General features: G+C 35.9%; 2 protein-coding genes across 2 annotated transcripts; both read left to right on the top strand.

Annotated features, from left to right (window-relative positions):
* The first annotated feature begins 63 nt into the window (after nucleotides 1-63).
* LOC137401231 (BUD13 homolog) lies at nucleotides 64-7656 on the top strand. The gene is made up of 6 exons (XM_068087643.1): nucleotides 64-297; nucleotides 1398-1564; nucleotides 3723-4324; nucleotides 5238-5380; nucleotides 6426-6604; nucleotides 7014-7656. Exons 1-6 carry the CDS (start codon nucleotides 182-184, stop codon nucleotides 7187-7189), a joined length of 1383 nt encoding a protein of 460 aa, XP_067943744.1. The 5' UTR covers nucleotides 64-181; the 3' UTR covers nucleotides 7190-7656.
* A 368-nt stretch (nucleotides 7657-8024) lies between these two features.
* On the top strand, nucleotides 8025-19626 carry LOC137385823 (ubiquitin domain-containing protein UBFD1-like). The gene is made up of 7 exons (XM_068072393.1): nucleotides 8025-8135; nucleotides 13592-13972; nucleotides 14174-14209; nucleotides 14361-14545; nucleotides 16733-16907; nucleotides 18684-18766; nucleotides 19322-19626. The coding sequence occupies exons 2-7, from the start codon at nucleotides 13594-13596 to the stop codon at nucleotides 19430-19432; spliced, it is 969 nt and encodes a 322-aa protein (XP_067928494.1). The 5' UTR covers nucleotides 8025-8135; nucleotides 13592-13593; the 3' UTR covers nucleotides 19433-19626.
* Nucleotides 19627-19760: the final 134 nt, after the last annotated feature.

Genomic DNA, 19760 nt, shown 5'->3' on the forward strand with positions numbered 1-19760 from the left:
TAAAGTTACGATTTTTTCCGTGTACTGCATTATCGATAGTTGTTACATGCCGAGCCAATTCGTTTTATTGCGTTTTTTCTTGTCAAGCTTAATGAAAAATATATCTCAGAGCTGTTAAACTAGTTTGGTGCTAAGTTTTTGTATTGGTTGTTGGAAAATAAATATTTTTTGTTCAGCTACAATGACCGAAATGTCAAAAGCAGAGTATCTCAAACGTTATATGGCTGCAGATCCAGATGAAGAAAAGACTACAAAGAAAAAGCGCAGGAAAATTAAAAAAATCAAAGCTGGTGCAGGGTAAGTTTTTACTAAATTGTATAATATATCGAACAGATTGAAAAGTGCTTGCATGTAAGTACAACTGTAATTTCGGTAGGAATTGGGTGCAATAACACCTGTACATCAAATTTGGCTTGCTCAAATACCGGTGACAACAATGCAGGTGAGTTGCAAAACAGCACGCTATTGGGAACGGCTAAGATCTGAGGCTCAAACTCTTAGGTCTCTGGTAAGAGACTTGAGTAGACATTACCATCCATTAAAGTTAACCGGGTGATGAAACGATTTTTGTATACAGAGCGGTATTGTAGTTACGCTGGAGTAATAGTAAGCAAGTATAATCATTGAAAATTCTCACTTATTGACCTACCCATAGACCAGTTGACTCACATTGTGGTCACTGCTCACATCCTTCACCTAGTGTAATACATCACGGTTGCAAGTATCATACTCCTTTTGGCTGCCTTATAAGATGTTTAGGTAAGTATTAAATTAACCTTACAGCTCAGTGCATGTAGAAACTAGGGTTATATCTTATACTATCTTTACTGCGATGTAAACCATTCTGAATGCTTTATAAGGCTTGCTTGGCAACTGCTGTTCTGTTATATTGCCTATTGATAACCTGTCTGCTAGCTTACTTGGGTTATGTGCAATCACTAGCGGTGCTTGTAATATTGCTTATTTTCTGTTTACAGTACTGTACTTCTGTATGTTGAGTGAACCTTACATTATAAAGAGCTAAAATAAACAATCTAAATTCTTCAATCAACAACTTGCAACGAACTTTAAACTCTCTTATTGTAATTGTAATAAAAGCATTTCAGCTTTTGACTGCAGTGATTCAGGCAAACGTTTTATATGTTTACAATTATTCTTGCTTGCATACCTTGAATAGGTAGGCCTATTCAGGATATGCAAGGTAATCTCAAGCAACAAGAAATCTAATGCCATATTTTTGTTACTTTAATTGGCCAAACATATTTGAGCGGAACATTATCATAGAGTTATTTTTGGTACAGTTGTATTTTGACAATCATATCTACGGAGTATTGTCTCACATTTGGTTATCATCTTCCAAGTTTGTTTAATAAACTATTCTTACTCTTTATAATTAGTTTCAAGATTGTTGATGAAGATTTAGACCTCAGTAAGATTGGAGCAGGAAATGATGATGCAGAGGAAGAAAATCCAATCATTGCAGAAATTATTGATGACCGCCCTGATTCAGTCAAACAGATGGAAGTCTATTTGTCAACGGATAAATGGAAAAAAGTAGTTGGAGGTTTGTTTTAGTATTTTGGGATAAAAAAAATTATTTTATAAATTAAGACGATACTAAAGAGTAGCCTTGACGAAAGACATTAAATTAATTGGTTTCTTGTCAGCACAGTTACACAGCTATTTTGGATTGCTTCAATTTATTCTCGTTGTCTATCATACATGTCTTTATTTTGTGACTAGACCAGTGTAAAGCACACGCTGTGTATTATGCTTAGTAAGGCTTTTATGATACACACTTGTGGTATTTATAGTATCATTTGATAGTATTTATTCCCTTCCTTCAGAATTAGTCAATAGTAGTTTAGTTTGTTTATATAACAGTTTGTAAATGCTTTGCTAGAAAGGAAGTCTAGAAGGCATTGCCTCTGTAAGCGTTTCTACTCACGCATAATTTATATTACAGCTATCGTCATGCGCTGCCTTTGATTTATGGATTGCAAATGTTCTTGTTGTTGGAGTTTTATCCTTTTCGGATCTTTCTCTTCAAAGTATTAATGTGTTAAAGAATTGCCAGTTTCTTTTCTGTAGGTAATCACTTCAATAAGGCTAGAAAATAAGCTGGGTAAGCAGAGCTGAGCACAAGTTATGCATGACTAGGTATTTTGGAGTTGCTTTCTTTATAACGATCAAGCAGTTTCAGTTTCATCACATTCCCTAAGTAATAGCTCTGTGACCTACTCGAGTACTCATGGCAATCATAGATGAGCTTACTCATTCAAGTCATTTGACACTGAAACATTAGTTTGCAGAAGTGCTTCACTCATGACAGGATTTACTTTGCAAGTGCATACAGTACAGCCATATAACTTTGCGAGTGCGTACAGTACAGCCATATAACCTGGAATTATTGTGCAACTTATCTTGTAGCAATTTCTCAAGCAATAGATTTAGCACGTTTGTAATAAACGTTGGCTCGGAAAAGGTGAATCATTCTTAGAACAAGTATAGTTTTTGTAGGGAATATAATCATTGCGAAGAAGGGCACCTACTGAAATGACATTTCAACACCCCTATCGTTTTTGTCTAAGATATAAACTCCATTACTTAAGATTGTAGTTTGGTCAAACAAATCAGCAGAAAATTATTAAAGCAGTTTTTCTCGTTGCATTTTAAGTTCTATATGTTAATATTTTTATTGTACTTTTATATTAACTTTTTTTCAGATTACTTGCTGCTTACAAACTTAAAAAATGATGTACTGCAGACTGTGTGACAATTAGTTGTGATTGAAAGCCTACTTGATTTGTAACTGTACAGTGGAACCTCGGTTTTCGAACGACTCGCAGTTGAACAAATCGGAGTCCGAACAAAAAATTCAAGAAATTCTTGCTTCGTAGTTCGAACAAAAATCGGAGTTCGAACGCCGGTACAACGCATGAGGGTGGGATGCTGAGCGGCGTACAGGTGTAGATTGCTCCCTCTGTGACCAACTGTTGTCGCATTGTCCGAGATTAAACAAATGTGTAGCAAATGGGCCGAGTTACAGAATTTCGTTGAACTCCACCACCCAGATAAAGCTGCAGCCACCAGAGTCATCAATGACTTTAACGACACTATTATGAACCACTTCCGAAAAGTGCTAAAAAGAAGGCATAAGCAAGTGTCATTGGATAGATATTTTAAGAGAAAAGAACATCCTGTAGCCGAGTAAAAAATCCTATTCATAATTCTTTTCTTTATCCTTTTCTTTTATTTGTACACGTTTATGTTAACGTAATCTTTCGTATGGAAGATTACGACAACGCGAACGTACGATTAGCCTGGGTTACATTTATGTTTATGTTATTTGTGTCTTTGCCATTTTGCTTAACATTTTCTGAGATATACATTGCTTTTTATGTGTTGGTCAGCATTTTAATGTGCAATATCATGCATAAAATAATGTGTAAAATACTAAAAAGGTAAACATTCAGGGTGTTGGAACGGATTAAAACTTATATATATTAATTCTAATGGGAAAACCTGTTTCGGATCTCGAACAACTCGGTTTTCGACCAACCTTCTGGAACGGATTGCGTTCGAGAACCGAGGTTGCACTGTATATGAAAATACTAAATTGAGTTGATGAGTTTACTCAATTGTGATATTATCAACATTACAGTAATTCAGAAGCAATTTTATATTCAAACAGATTTTCATTATTTCGATTGGTGGTTTAGATGAAAATTCACAATCAGTGGAGCCCTTGGAAACATCACCACCTAGAAGAAAGAGACACGACTCTGACACATCACCACCTGGGAGAAGGAGACATGACTCTGACACATCACCATCTAGGAGAAGGAGACATGACTCTGACACTTCACCGCCTAGGAGAAAGAGACATGACTCTGACACGTCACCACTTAGGAAAAAGAGACACGACTCTGACACTTCACCACCTAGGAGAAAGAGACACGACTCTGACACTTCACCACCTAGGAGGAGACACGGCTCTGATACATCACCACCTAGGAGAAAGAGACACGACTCTGATACATCACCACCTAGGAGAAAGGGACACGACTCTGATACATCACCACCTAGGAGAAGGAGACACGACTCTGACACCTCACCACTTAGGAGAAGGAGACATGGCTCTGATAGTTCACCTCCAAGGAGGAAGAGAAATATTCATGATAAATCCTCACACAAAAATGGAGCACTCGATACTTCTGCAAAAAAGACTCTTTCTGGTAAAACTGCTGGCCTCTCTTCTGCTCAGGAAATGAAAAAAGAAGCTGAAAAGTTAAAACTAAAGGAGATAGAGATGTTCAACAAGGTTAGTATAAGTTTACTGCATAAAATCATAATAATTAGTAGCGTAAGAATTTTCGCAGTAGCTTTTTCCCATTTTAGTGTAATATGATCCGTGGCATTCACAAGATGTGCTTTTTATCATGCAAATAAGTTTGTAAATGTAAAAAAGGCTCCGAAACTTGAACGTAATCTCTTTTACATATAAGGCATCTTCCAACTAATAACTCACTGACCATCACTCTTGTTAGCTGACATTCACATGCTACTAGAGTGCCAGTCTTGTTAGAAAATTCATGATTCGCTCACTGAACACCTTTTTAGCAACTTTATATATCAGCTCTGGACTGTCTCCTTTTTTTATATAACTCTCTTTGGAAAAGAAACGTATAACTTGCTATATAATATTTTCATGGCGCTCACAGAATTTACATGGACACGAACACTGGCTCAAACAGACATTCTAGTCAGAATTTGGTTGAGCGTTTAGTGAACAAGCTACAAATTTTGTTACTATGTTTGCTTCACCTTGCATTACGCTGCTCACTTTGAGTTAAATGTGTCGTTCAATCATGGCTGTCCAACAAAATGTAAATTGGAATCCTTTACTTTGCCGTTCTTTATTTAGCGATATGGGAAATGTTTAGATAGTGATCGCGATCTAGTCGGATTTACAGCGGACAGCGTTTTCTAATAGTATTTGAAGAATAAAACATGGAATGAAATAGAACTAAGTGCTGTTAAAGATGGTCAATTGGAGTATGATGGTCGGTGGCATAGACAATATGGGAATATATTTTACTGGCTTTTAATCTTATTGATTAAATTTACCAACCAATTTATTTTATGAAAACCAAGAAGGTTTTCAGTGTTTACAAGGCTTATAAAACATGGTTTTTAGCGAAAGCATTTTTTCTTCATGCACTGTTTTATGTCAGATTGGTGATGAGAAGTTAGGCAGGAATGCTGAGGCAGTATTTAGAGACAAATCTGGAAAGAAGCGAGACTTGAAGGCAGAAAAGGAGGCATCTGATGTGAAGGAGGCAGAATGGAAGAAAAAATATGACAACTGGGGCAGAGGGTAAAGAACTGACACATATAGCAAGGAACTGAGTAGAGAGAAAGAGCGAGGAGAAACAGAGGGGAGAGAGCGTGAGAGGTAGAATGAGGGGAGGATGGAGAGAGAGGGCATGAGGTAGGGTGAGAGAAAGGGGAAGGAAGGGTGAGAGGGACGAAGAAAGAGATAGGGAGGGTGAGAGGGAAGAGGAGGTTCAAAGGGAGGGAGAGAGAGGGAGGTAGTGTGACAGAGAGGGTGGTAGTGTGAGAGCGAGGTAGTGTGAGAGCAAGGTAGTGTGAGAGCGAGGTAATGTGAGCGAGGTAGTGTGACAGAGAGGGCGGTAGTGTGAGAGGGAGGTAGTGTGAGAGGGAGGTAGTGTGAGAGGGAGGTAGTGTGAGAACGAGGTAGTGTGAGAGGGAGGTAGTGTGAGAGCGAGGTGGTGCGAGAGCGAGGAAGTGTGAGAGAGAGGTAGTGTGAGAGGGAGGTAGTGTGAAAGGGAAGATGGAGAGGAAGGGTTAGAGGAAGGCAAAGCTGAGTTTTGGAATGTTATTCTAAAGTGGATAAAACAAATTATATGCTTTATCTGGTTGTTTTTGCTATACACGTGCGGGTGCAGTGAACAATTGATAGTTCGACACTTCTAGCAGGTTCTTTTAAAATGAATTTAGTTGTTTCAGCTAAGTTTATTGGACCAAGTCAGTTTTTTTATTTTATAACTTTTTGTAACAATATCTTAGACCAATATGAGCTGAATTTTTTTTGCTTCTAGCATATACACGAGTGTAGCAGGAATCTTGTTTGTTCATGCCAACTTGTTACCATCAGGTCAGTTAGTTGAAGATCTGTCATAAGACCCAATCCAGTTTATTTATTTTATATACTGTACGGTGCCTTTGCTGCTTCAGAAACCATGAGTTCCTAAAACATTATTAGCCTATAATGAATGTACACCAGTTTGGAGAGTAATACAAGATAACTCGGACAGGCTCAGGTAGTATCATGTCTACTAGGTTGAGGATGCTGCCATTAGTTGAAGTTACTCGGGTGATTGAAGGTTTTCTTATTGCAGTGTTGCTCAGGGTGCTGCCGAGCAAGAGCGAGTTGCGGATATGGTGCATGAGATGAGCAAGCCTTTGGCTCGAGCTCGAGATGATGCTGACTTGGATACACATCTAAAACAGTTGGACAGAGAGGGTGATCCAATGCTTAAGTTTATCAAACAGAAAGAATCTAAACGCAAAGGGCCCAGTAAGTATTAGAGCATAAGGGTGGATAAAAGTGCAGTTATTAGCATGTAGGGGTTGATAAAAGTGTAATTATGTTAGTATGTTGGACTGGATGAAAGTGCAGTGATGTTAGCATGTAGGGTGTATGAAGTTGCAGTTACATATGTTAGTATGTAGGGGTGGATTGAAGTGCAGCAATGTAGGGTCAGTGAAAGTGCAGCAATATTAGAATTTGAAAGTGGATGAAAGTGCAGTTATATTAACATGTAGGAGTCAATGAAAGTTCTGTTGATTCTCACTAGATGATCTACCTCAGTTTGCTGAGGTAGATCAGGCTGTGATCTACCTCAATCATCTTTGCTAGCCTTAGTAAGCTAATGTATTGGTCTAGGGCATAGTCCTCACCGAGATCATTGGCTCTTGTTATACAGAATACCCGCAGTACAAAGGTCCTGCTCCTGAACCAAATCGTTTTGGTATCAAGCCAGGTTACCGATGGGATGGTGTTGACCGGGGAAATGGCTTTGAAAAGAAATATTTCCAGTCAATATCCAGCAAAAAAGCTGTTGGTGCAGATGCATATAAATGGAGTACAGAAGATATGTAGGGCCTTGGCATGGCAGATATGTTTCAATCTGTCTATAAGAAATGTTCAAGGTTTATACATGTACCTCTTTTTCCTCGCAAGGTATAGTTGTATGCTTAGGATGATGATTGTTGTACATGATTTTCTTTCTATCGTCTTATCTCTTAGTAGTTTGTTTTGTACAAAGCTCAAGTATTTTATACTCAACAATTATAGGACAGTATGTAATTACGGTAATTCCTATATTATGTGGTATACGCTGAATACAAATGTCTGCTGTGTAACTGCATGCACATACATGTACAGTTCAACATTTTATGTTTCTTTGTCTTTCTGATTTTTTAGTTACAAACGTAGCATTATATATATTTGTACATGCAACTGATCACTTAAGTTGTTGTACTAGGATATAATGGCAGTTCAGTTTATAAAATATGTTTCATGTAGGGTTGTAAATCAGTTGCCTGTATAGTTAGCTGATAATTAGGCTGTCCAAATATAAAATTATGCTGACTTCACGCCATAATTTGAAGGTTTTTTAAATTATTTAAAATTCTGTGCAATAGAATCAAGCTGCTAGGCTTTCATATGTTTCACTTTAAAACTTCTAGAGTTATAAAATTTAAATTTCGTAGTGTACACGTACATACCACTGGCACCATATAACATGGCTAAGGCGATGCGGTTGCAACAAACTTATGATGAATAACTCGGAGTTGTGCACCTTTGTAAAAATTTATACATTGAGTAAGCAGTTCCTATAGGGATATCTGATTTAATAAAACGACTGTTTGGGTTGGCACTCGCCACAGATACGTTGGAAGCATTTTGCATGGTCAAGGTCATATGGTTTAAAGAGTTTTCCATTTTTAGTCTTTCCGAGGAAAGCGAGCAAAGTTTTTGTGGACATTTTTCATTGCTTTTAGGGACGTGTCGTTCAAAAGTGCTATAACAAAACAGTATAAAGGTGTGGATTATCATTAATGTAACGTTTAATTAAAAGTTTTATAGAATTAATTTTTGCCATTTTATGGTGGCAATCAAATCAGTTACGTATTGGAGTAGGCATTTATTTATTAAAATCTAAACAATGCGCATGTCAACATAAAAAAGAACTTGGTGATATTGAAAAAACAGTTGAAATGTTGAGGAAATTATTGAGCTGACTCATTTGCAAGTTCAGCATTATTTTGAGTATTGCTACAGTTTGCTAAAATATGTGGAATAACCGAATGGGCCTTAGTACGCTGATAGTTTGGGATAATGTCTAGAAAACGAATATAGATCTACTTTTTAAGGAAAGAACGGGATACCTATGCAAAATTCATATTGCAATTTGTTAAAATCATTGCTGGTGCCATATAAGCCTTATTAATTAAAAGATGATAGCATTCCATTGTAATATTAAGGGTTTAATAAATGAATGTAAATAAGTTGTATCTATAAGCTCAAACTTCTAATACTGTCATAATTAAAACTATAGATATCTGGCAATATGTCATTTGGGCAGGGAGATAGATTTATTTTCATTTAACCTGTAGTATCATAAGTTCAGACTCCCCCAAGTTTGTGATATTTAAAGCAATTGTAATGGTTGTCAGATCATAGACCGATACCTATTACCTATCTCTAGTTGGTTTATCACGAAAAGAATCTGTTTTCTCTAAAATGACTAGTTTATATAACATTTTTTCAGATAATTTAACACTCGAAATGAATGTACAATTGGGTGATAGCCAGTAATTACTTGCACATAAGCTTTGAATTTTTGCCAACTGAAGATTAATTACCAAAGGATTAAACATGGTTATGGTCTACAGCAAAACTATGTTACCCTGAATTGCAATGCATCATTTATCAAGGATGACAAACTACCGATATCATTTCTTGCTATTTGCTACTTATTTCATCGGCGTTCAGGTAATACTTCAGTTTTATATCTGAGCACTGTTTAAATTAGGAATAAAATACTAATCGGCATACACTACCGAATTCTCATAAACTGAAGTGAATGTGCTAGTCTCAAGAAGTTCTGTTACACATGGTTTTCCCATTTGGAAACCGCGTGGTAAAAGGAAAGATTAGCTATTTTAATTTTGGTAAAATAAATGCGCTATAAATTGAACATTTGTTTGCAACCCGAGTTTATCTGATCTAATATAGAAAAGGGAGTATGTTGTTAACAAAATGCTGAACATTCATGATGTTTCCATTTTTCGTTGGCTGGATTATCATACATGTTTGTACAAGTACATTCATCGAATAATCAAGCTTACCAACATGAAAATTTATCATTGGATACAGTCTGACCTTAGATTTTGAACAATTTTAGACCGGAACCTTTTTGACAGGAAAATTTGAGATTTTTATACCCCGGCTTTGACCCAAAATTCAGCTTTTGATCAACCTTAAAGGTTGACTTGCAACAAAATTCACATTACAGTTATTTGGTATCATAAGATTCACCATGTCTTACTTTGTTGTGTTGTAGGTGCAAAATATATGGAAATGTGATTACAAACTCTTAAAAGCTAAAAACGAACAGTTAATCGCAGCCACACGAGACCGCCGTAGTTTGGATTCGCTTTCCAAAATGGCTCAAATAGGACGTAGTTGTTACAGGATGGTTTCTGTTTACACTTTCATGCAACCTCATTAGTCGAAATATTTTTACAAATATACTTCACGCGTTCAATAAAACCATGTCTATTGTTTTTACGCGTCTATTTTATCGTCATTGTAATGCTGTCACTTTTAGCACTGGTATCTAATAACTTACCGTAAAAAATCGTTAAACTTTTTAACCTTACCTCGAAGGAGTATATATCATGGTCTGATAATCATGACGAGCCTGTTGGTTACCGGTGATAATCGGAAAGAGCTGCAAAAATTATTTGCGAAGTATTGAGTCACGTGATCAGATTACGACTTGACGATTGAATAATGCCGAAAGAAAACTGTAAAGTAGCAAGCATCTATATTTGATACTGGGTCTTCGGTAAAACCCGAAGTGTTTGTCATAAACTAGTGCTACGATAAGTTTTACATTAAGCTTTTTATTGGCCTTTCAACTCACGTGAGAACATACGTGACAAGACGATAACCAAACTGGAATGACTACGTCAGATAAATAAACAGATTCCAATCTACGGCGGCTTTTCGTTCTTGAGCTTTTAAGAGCTGGTAATCACATTTCCACGTATTTGACACCTACAACACAACAGAGTAAGACATGGTGAATCTTTTGATACCAAATAACTGCAATGTGAATTTTGTTGCAAGTCAACCTTTAAGGAATCTTTAATTTTTTTATGTTACATTTGATAAAAATAAAACACAAATGTTTCTGTTGTCCTCTTTTTATTTAACACAATCTTTACTAGGGTGCGTTACTCTATTCTTTCATTGAATTTTTTAGCATAGGCTAGCCTTTGCTATTTTAATGTTTACGTTAAACTTGGTAAAAGTAAAATATCTGTTTGTTTCATGATCATAGTAAATCTTTTATCAAAATAAAACAAGGTCTATTTCTACCCATTTTTATTATGGTATACAGTATACAAGACCGAGCAACCGAGGCTGGGGTATGAGTTGCTACAGATACAGGGGTACAGTACATTACCCAACCTAGTCTAGTGTATTAATAATTTTTTGTGAGACAATCATATTACATATTACCTGCTTTCTTTTTACATGTGCGTTCTGTTTATGATAAAAAATAGTGGAAAAAATGCTTGAAAAAGTTGTTTTCTCGACTTGGATAATCAGTTTCAGATTTTGAACAAATCACGTTGTAAACAGCCTTCTGTAACGAATTATTGTCGAAAATCAAGGTTTGACGTAGTTTTGGTTATAGTAAAAATGTTATGCTCCAAAAAGCATATTATTATGTATATCTTCAACTTCAGTGTAAACATGGTGGCAGACATAATGCAAACAGTATTTAGAAAATAGGGTCAGATTTACTTGTGAATGATTATTCAATTGTCATATATGCATTTAATGTAACAAATCAGTTCAAGTTGCAAAATGTATCAACCAAATCGATACTCTGTTTTTTTAATTTGGATTTGTATTAGAAACAGTAGTGTGGTAGCAAGACTTCTGACTATAGGCTCTTTCACAACAGAGCATGTAAATTGCTAGGCTGAAATTTAGCCTTAAATAGGGAGTTAAGGAAGCAGCAAATGAATACTTCAGTCTGGTAGTACAATGCCTCATCACATTCTTGCTGACCATCGTTTGTAAATATACTAAACGATCCTTCTCTTTAAAAAATATCGTCTACACAATTGCAACTATGTTTTTAATTTGGAGTAATGAACTCATGAAATTTTTTCCAATTGTTCTGGGTAGATGTGCTCTAACAGCTTTTCTGTATTCGATGTCTTCGTGGAACACTGTCTGTGATTACTATGGTGATGCCGATCACATTTGGGTGTTTTTAACCAGCGCGTCTGTAGCTCCGGTTATGTCACTCGACTACATTTTAGAAGATTTTTAAAGTTGGCACCGCATAACTCTTCATGCGTTATTTTTATTGTTTTTTATGGAACATAATGGCCATGTATTTTGTAAATAAAAAGGTAGAATTTCTCCATTTTAGCTGTTCTGTGAAAGCAACCTGATTTTAAAATTTTTCTATATACATTTTTTGGCTTCTAAAACCTATTATGTAGACAATTGTCAAAATGCATGGTCTCCAGTGCTTGAATGCATCATAGCATACAGATAGGGTAAAGGAGACAGTTTGAGCTGACATATTTCAGTAAATAAAAAAGTCATTGGTTTATAAAACTTTTAAAAACCTCTTGCCACTTTTTCTTTGAGTGCTAATAAAACAACACGGACCCACTGTTCACACTGTGTAGTGTTGGTGAGTCTTTAACTGTCCGAGTATTCCTTGCTTAAAAATAGCTATGGTTTGGTAATATCAATGGTTATCATGAGTGTACAACTCCTACTGCCTTGCTTACAGTTAACTAGTGCCAGTCTGCCCTGTACATTTAAAGCTTACTATGAATTGGTTAATCATCATTTGTTGTAGTTTTTCACCCAATCGAATTCCTGGTATCTAATTTCGCTTAAGAAACATTTACAGAAACAGTCGGGTGTCTACTTCCTTGCTCTTGTGTGACTGGTGCTATATGGTACTATATGACTGGTGCTATATGGTACTATATGACTGGTGTTATATGGTACTACATGGCTGGTGCTATATGGTACTATATGACTGGTGTTATATGGTACTATATGACTGGTGCTATATGATATTATATGACTGGTGCTATATGGTACTATATGACTGCTGCTATATGGTACTATATGACTGCTGCTATATGGTACTATATGACTGCTGCTATATGGTGCTATATGATTGGCTGCTTGGAATCGTAACAACTGTGATGACTGCTCTCAAAATTAGTCATGTCACCTGCTGTTGCTGGATAGCTGCTGTTTGTTGCGTACACATCAGGTCTTAGCTTTATATTGATGCTATTTTTCTTTGCATTATTTGAATGGTGCGAGTTAATATCTACTCAGCACAGATCGAGGTGTTTTTTCATAAGTAGCTACGTGTATATCCATAATTTGGAACATCCATTCTCTGTATGTGCGCTACCCAATTGTTACATGCTATTACTTGGGGTAGTGTATGTGCAGTTCTATATGTTTTGGTGTAATACGTAAAGCGCAGTGATGTCACACTAACGCTAGCAATGCCTACTTATGTAAACAATACTATTGTCAAAAAATTAGGTGATTAAAAAGCAGAGGATCATTTTAAAGTTAGATCTGTGTGAATGGTTTGAAAGCACGAGCATGTTGAGTTAATACTGTTACTAGCTCATAGTTAAACGTATATTATTGAAGTAGAACTGAGGTTCCTTGTTGAATTCTTACAATTAGTTGAGTGAAATCCTGCTTAACACGTTTTATTAATATTACCATATTATACATACTTTAGAGTAATTCATTTACAATTCTGTGGAAGACGACTAAAGCTACTTTTATTTTCCCTAGGTAGCTAAGGTTTCGTAAAAGCTTAGAATTTACCAGCTATTAAAGCTATGCTTGGCATATAAGGAACTAACAAGCTGTCATTGGGAAACTATTTTCCGCTTCATTTCATAAAATCTTGGATGAGCTATCTTGTAAGTTGATTGGGAGCTAATAAATGCTAGTTGGCGAGAGCGTGGTGTTGGTACAAACAAGACCAGAGGTACTACTATGAGTATTCTAAGAGTTTTCATTGTATTTTCTATATTGAACATCTAGATTGCTGATTTATCAAGATTCTAGGATGGGCTGAATTCATACCCATCTGAGTTGACCATTTTGTAGTAAACCGTATGTTTGACATGTCCAAAATCATTAGTATCTGTACGGATATATTATTCCCATACATCTTTACTCTCATAGACATGGAAGACCAAAACATGAACAGTGATGAGGAAAATAAAAGTAGTGGAGATAAAGAATTCGTCGAGAAAAGAGAAGATGCATCTAAAAACATGGAGACTGCTGTCACAGACTCGCCGTCAGAGATAATAGACACGAGCTCAGCTGAGATAGCGGTAGCAGCGGAGGTTACGCCTGTCACGAGTGAACAAACTGACACACCTGCTGGGCTTTCACAACCAAATCTACAGCCTACAAGTGATGCAACTGTGCCCACAGTAGAACGTCCTCCTCGCGAGCCAATCAATATAAAAATAATTTACAACAAAAAAAAATATGACCATTTCATTGACATTAACTGCACAATATTAGAGCTTAAATGCGATATTGAAAAGCTGACGGGTAAGAATACTGTAGTTGCCATTATTTTGGTTTGAAATTTGTAATTTCTTGTTTTTTTTCAAAGTTACAGCTCATATTTCTTTTATATATTTTATGTTAGACTCTTGCATGCTGTGTTTGTGAATTAATAATATTAGTTTTCTTTATTAGTAAGATGGTAATGGAAGTCAGGATTTTAAGAATGTATTTATGTTGTTACAGGTGTGCCTGTTGCTACACAAAAAGTAATGTACAAGGGTAAGTGATGGGCATATGGCTGTTTACACCATTCTTTTGCATGGCACTGTTCAATTATAGTTATTGCACTTGGCTATCCAAAAGCCTGCGAAGTCTTGATACGATGGTTTCTACTGCTTCGCTTCCATACTGCAGTGCATACGTCTCTTAGGTTCAACACAAGACACCCAAACCTTGAAACAATTAAAGGTTAGTAAGTCAGCCAACAAGTTTATGGTCATCGGGTCAACTATGGATGATTTGCTAAAGGTCGCAACCCCTGATATAAAGGCTGCCAACAGTTCTGGTGCAGGCACAGCAACTGCTACAAGCAAAGAACCACTTTGTAAACAAACTGTAAGTCACCTGCATACAAATTTAATAAGCAAATACACAATTTTTTACTTTAAATATCAGTCTCCACATATTATACCACCATAGACCAGTTTGCCTTACAAATACTGTACTTTTTTGTAGCTGAATATTTATAGTAGGAGTTGTCTTATTTATGTTGCATTGAGTGTTTAGCTATCCAAGTGACTTGATCAGAACAAATTGGGTGCAGTCTCATGGCATTAGCCATTCAGTAATTTGTAAGTCAGTCATAAATATCAATACTTTTTTATAACTAGCACGTTATTATCACCCACATGCTCCAAAGGAAGCATATCTCAATTAAGTTTGCGTATCCTGTCTCCTAACGATTTTCAAAATAGTGCCTAACCTGCTGAGATTGCTGGCGTACAAGAACTATGCTTGAAGATGCATGTTAACTATCGATGTTGCTATTATTTGACTTGGGTATGTTGAGCAAACATTTGGTCTCTGGATGCAATGCTGTGTATCTATGGATGATTCTACATCAAGACAAGTTGTCGTAACACTTGACAATGTAATTATCTTCAAGGTGATGCCATTCATAGCCTCGTGTTGCTTTACTCAAGGTAATCAGTGTTTTGGCTAGACCTCATTGTAAAAAAGGAAGTAATCTTTATTTATTACTTTATTGAAAATTACATCCTTATAAACAAGCGTTTTCTAAATTACACCATACAGAATCATAAAATAAAAAATGCAACAGCTGGTCAACAAAATGAAATAAATGGTTTGCCATTTATTTCATTTAGCGTTTGAAATACTTTTCACTGTTAAGAGAAACTAACATCCAAATAATATCCATTAGGTATTATATGTCCACCGTAATATCCATTAAATATTAGATCAAAGATTGAAAAAGGGGCGATAATATTTATAACGGAGACAGTTGAAGAGTTTGGATACAAAAAGGGTCACACAAGAATTCTATTCGATTGCAAATAATGATATGGCTCGGCAATCATTGTTGTTTCATTGAATTTGAAGGTGATCATTGTACCATTAGTGCTATTACATTTTTACAACTTGTTAGACAACTGGGTTTTAATTTGCATATCAGTCTCTCACTTTATAGTTTGACTTGCAACAAAATTCACATTACAGTTATTTGGTATCAAAAGGTTCACCATGTCTTACTCTGTTGTGTTGTAGGTGCAAAATATCAGGAAATGTGATTACAAGCTCTTAAAAGCTCAAAAACTAACAGTTAATCGCAGCCTTCACGAAAATGCCGTAGGTTCGAATCCCTCTATTTCGATGACGTACTCAACTCGACATGGTTATTGTTTTGACACGTGATGTTATCACGTGAAATGAAAGGCCAATAAAAAGCTCAATATAAAATGTCTCGTAGCACTAGTTTATGACAAAAACTTCTGATTCTACCAGAAAGCCCTTATCAAATATAGATGCTACTTTACAGTTTCATTTCAGCATGGTCTAATAATTTAGTCGTAATCTAATCATGTGACACATACTTTCTGCCAAATGGCGCGAACAATTTTTGCAGCATTATTCGACCATCCCAGGTGACCCACAGGCTCCTCATGTTTATCAGAGAATGATTGCACTTTTTCGAGCTAAGGTTAAAAATTTAATTAATTTTTAGGCTAGGTTTTAAGGTATCAGTGCTCAAAGGGACAGGATTACAACGGTGATGATGAAATAGGCGTGTAAGGACAATAGACATGGTTTTATTGAATGCGTGAAGTATATTTGTGAAAATATTTCGACGAATGAGGTTGCATGAAAGTGTAAACAGAAGCACATCATGTTCAACTACGTCCCATTTGAACCTTTTTGGAGAGGGGTTTCAACGTATGGCATTTTCGTGATGTCGGCGATTAACTGTTTGTTTTTGAGCTTTTAAGAGCTTGTAATCACATTTCCACATATTTGGCACCTACAACACAGCAAAGAAAAACATGATGAATCTTTTTCTGCCAAATAACTGTAATGTGAATTTTGTTGCAAGTCAGTCTTTAAAGTAATGGAAATTAAAATCCTGTATATTCATGTGGTGTACGTAACTTCTGTTGACAAAAATCTGATGTTTTCCATTACTATGATTTGTTGAAAGAGATTTGTATTCGGCTGTTTACTAGAGCATCGACCTGACCCTTGTCATCACTATCGCTTGGAGGGTATAACCTGGAAAGCTTTTTGCAGGTACATAAAAAGGTACTCGATAAACATGGAAAACCTGAAGACGTTGCGGTTGGCATAAAGGGAGCAGCCCTACCCCTTCCTAACACACCTCTTTCGGGCATGTACAACAAGTATGGAGGCAAAACGAGGCTGACATTCAAGCTCGATTCTGATGAGTTGTGGATAGGCACCAAAGGTAGTGGAATTGGCTTCTCTTGACTCTAACTAGGATATGTGGCTTTTCTCTTTTTGCTAACTTGTACCAGTAATAATTCTGTGAAAGCTGTTTCAGGAGTCATGGTGATCTCTCGTTGCTTGTCGTGATGCTTGTCGTCGAAGTAATTCATGTATCATACATAAGATATTACCTTAGTTTTTAAAGGGTTAGTTGTTCTTGTATTGTACCCATGCATGCTGTTCAATTAAATACTGTGCCAAGTGATTTTCTTTTGTTATATCTACTTTTGTTATATCTAGGTCTTTAGACTTCTTGTGCCCATTGTGTTTTCTATCTTCACAGAACCACTTGGAATAGGGTTGGAAAAAATCAGTTCTTTTTCAAAAAACTGAATAAACCAGGTTTTCTGGTTTAAACATTTTTTTAAGGTTTATATAATTTGACCAAGGTTTTTGCAATTTCAAGTCTAATTAACATCATTTAATATAGCTGCATAATTGAGTATTGAACATACATATGTGGAACCATCTGTTAAATATGGTCAGAAATCTTATGATATAAAGTGAATATATTGCATGTATGTTCGTTCAGTTAGCACATAGTAGCACAAATCATAGCACAACAATGAATTAGTGAATTTCATTTTCAAAATTCCTACTTGTACATAAAGCTGTATACAGCTTTATGTACAAGTAGGAATTTGTACTAGTTGTAAGTAGAATTATGTACAAGTAGAAAATTCTACTTGTACATAAACCTGTATACAGCTTTATGTACAAGTAGAAATTTGTACTAGTTGTAAGTAGAATTATGTACAAGTAAAAATTTCTACTTGTACATAAAGCTGTATACAGCTTTATGTACAAGTAGGAATTTTAATCTTAGTGATTAATTGTGTGGTAGTGAAGAACACTTGGACATTTTGCTACGTGTACTTTAAGTCTATCATGGCCTTGCGTTATGACAGCACACTTTTTAAATTTTGCCTTAAAACCTTTGCCTCCTGCAGTTCGAGTGAAAAACTGCCAAACGGGATCTTGTTTGCGAGGCATGTTGGAAATTCAAGACACAACATTTCAAAACACAAAAAACTTGTTAAACTGAATTCTAACAATCCAACTACTTTGGCTTGTGCCCACTAAATGAAATATTAGTTTGCAAACCTGAAGCTTTTGCCCAAAAGAATTTTATTGTTTTAATTTCTAATTATAAGCAATCCTCTTTCACTGGCCAGACTCAAAAGTTTTCGTTCATTATTAGAGACGATGATGGTATTAATACATTTCTCATGGTTTTCACATTTCATCAGTAAAGGCATCATTATATTACTTGATAAAAGCAATTGAAAATGAAATTCACTAATTCGTTGTTATGCTATGATTTGTACTACTATGTGCTAAATGAACTTCCACCGCTGATAATTACATAGAATTGCATTTCTATCGCACAGGAATTACTAGGAGAAAATCTATATTTTTATTACATATATTAAAATATTGTTTTTCACAAGAAATAATGAAAAAAATCGTAAAAAACCAGTTTTTCGGCTGGTTTGAACCGCTGGATTTATACTGCGCCAACCCTGCTATGGAAAATGCAGATGGTAGCTTACTGGCTCTTATGTTGCAAGGGTTAATTCTGTCTTGATATATAAAAAAGTTATATGGTTTGCATGAGTTTTTGTAGAGCCCGATGATTTGTGTGGCGCGTTCACACATTCTTCAACTGTAATATTTTTCCTGGCTGGCTAGAGGCTGTTTGTCATCCTGAATGAATGTGTTGCATCTGTTGTAGAGAGGACACAGAAAATTAAGATGCCATCTATAAAAGATATTGTGTCTCAGCCTATAGAAGGCCATGAGGACTACCACATCATGGTATGGGATGTTTGCTATATTTTTAGTCTAACAAAGTGTGTAACAGGTTGTCCTTGCTATGTGATTGAGGTATTCTATTTTAACATCCAGAGCTTTTCCCAGATATTTAAAACTAGAGTTTTCTGATTATATGCCAATTTATTTACCATTTTAGCTATAATTGTTTATTTAAATACTGTTTGTTAACATATGCATCGCATTGATTGAAGAAGTAGTGGTAGTTATTTCAATACCAAAGATGTGTTGTATTTGCCATAACCTCCTCCCATATATTCACAAATTTTGTTGGTGTTGCACTTTGTTTTTAGTTTTTTACCATTTTATTTACAACATTGTAATGGGCGAAAACCTGGAAACGTTGAAATTTTATTCACACTTCGAGACCGTTATTTTCTCAGATTTTACTTACTGTGTCAAAAAGTTTGTATGTACAAGTGATTGGAAGCTAAGGTTGAACTGTATCCCAATTATTATAGTTGTACTAATAGATAGATTTTGTACATTCATAATAATTGCCTTTGTTGGGTTATGCTAATTATGCCTGTCATATTCCAGGGCATCCAACTGGGTTCTACTGAAGCCTCAAAATACTGGATATACTGGGTGCCCGCTCAGTACATAAATGCAATCAAGGACACAGCCCTAGGAAAATGGGGAGAGTTTTAGCAAGACTGGTAAACTGCGCTGCTGCCCGTTTAGCTGAGCGAGTAAAGCATTTATGGTTGGAGGCCAGCATTAAATGGTGTATTTATTTGCATTTGTAGAGCTAGCACATACAAGTACTTTGCGCTCCAGGTGGCACATATAGGCATTGTATGCATGAAACATTTAATAAACATCGTATTTAGCTACCAGCATGAGGTACCATTGGTCTTACCACATAACACCAGCATGAAGTACCATTGGTCTTACACCACATAACACGTCTAGGCAGTTACATACATGGTATGGTCACATGAGGGAATAGTCATGCCCATAATTAGATCAACTTGCC

The sequence above is a fragment of the Watersipora subatra genome, chromosome 1 (assembly GCF_963576615.1).
Source record: "Watersipora subatra chromosome 1, tzWatSuba1.1, whole genome shotgun sequence".
Lineage (NCBI taxonomy): Eukaryota > Metazoa > Bryozoa > Gymnolaemata > Cheilostomatida > Watersiporidae > Watersipora > Watersipora subatra.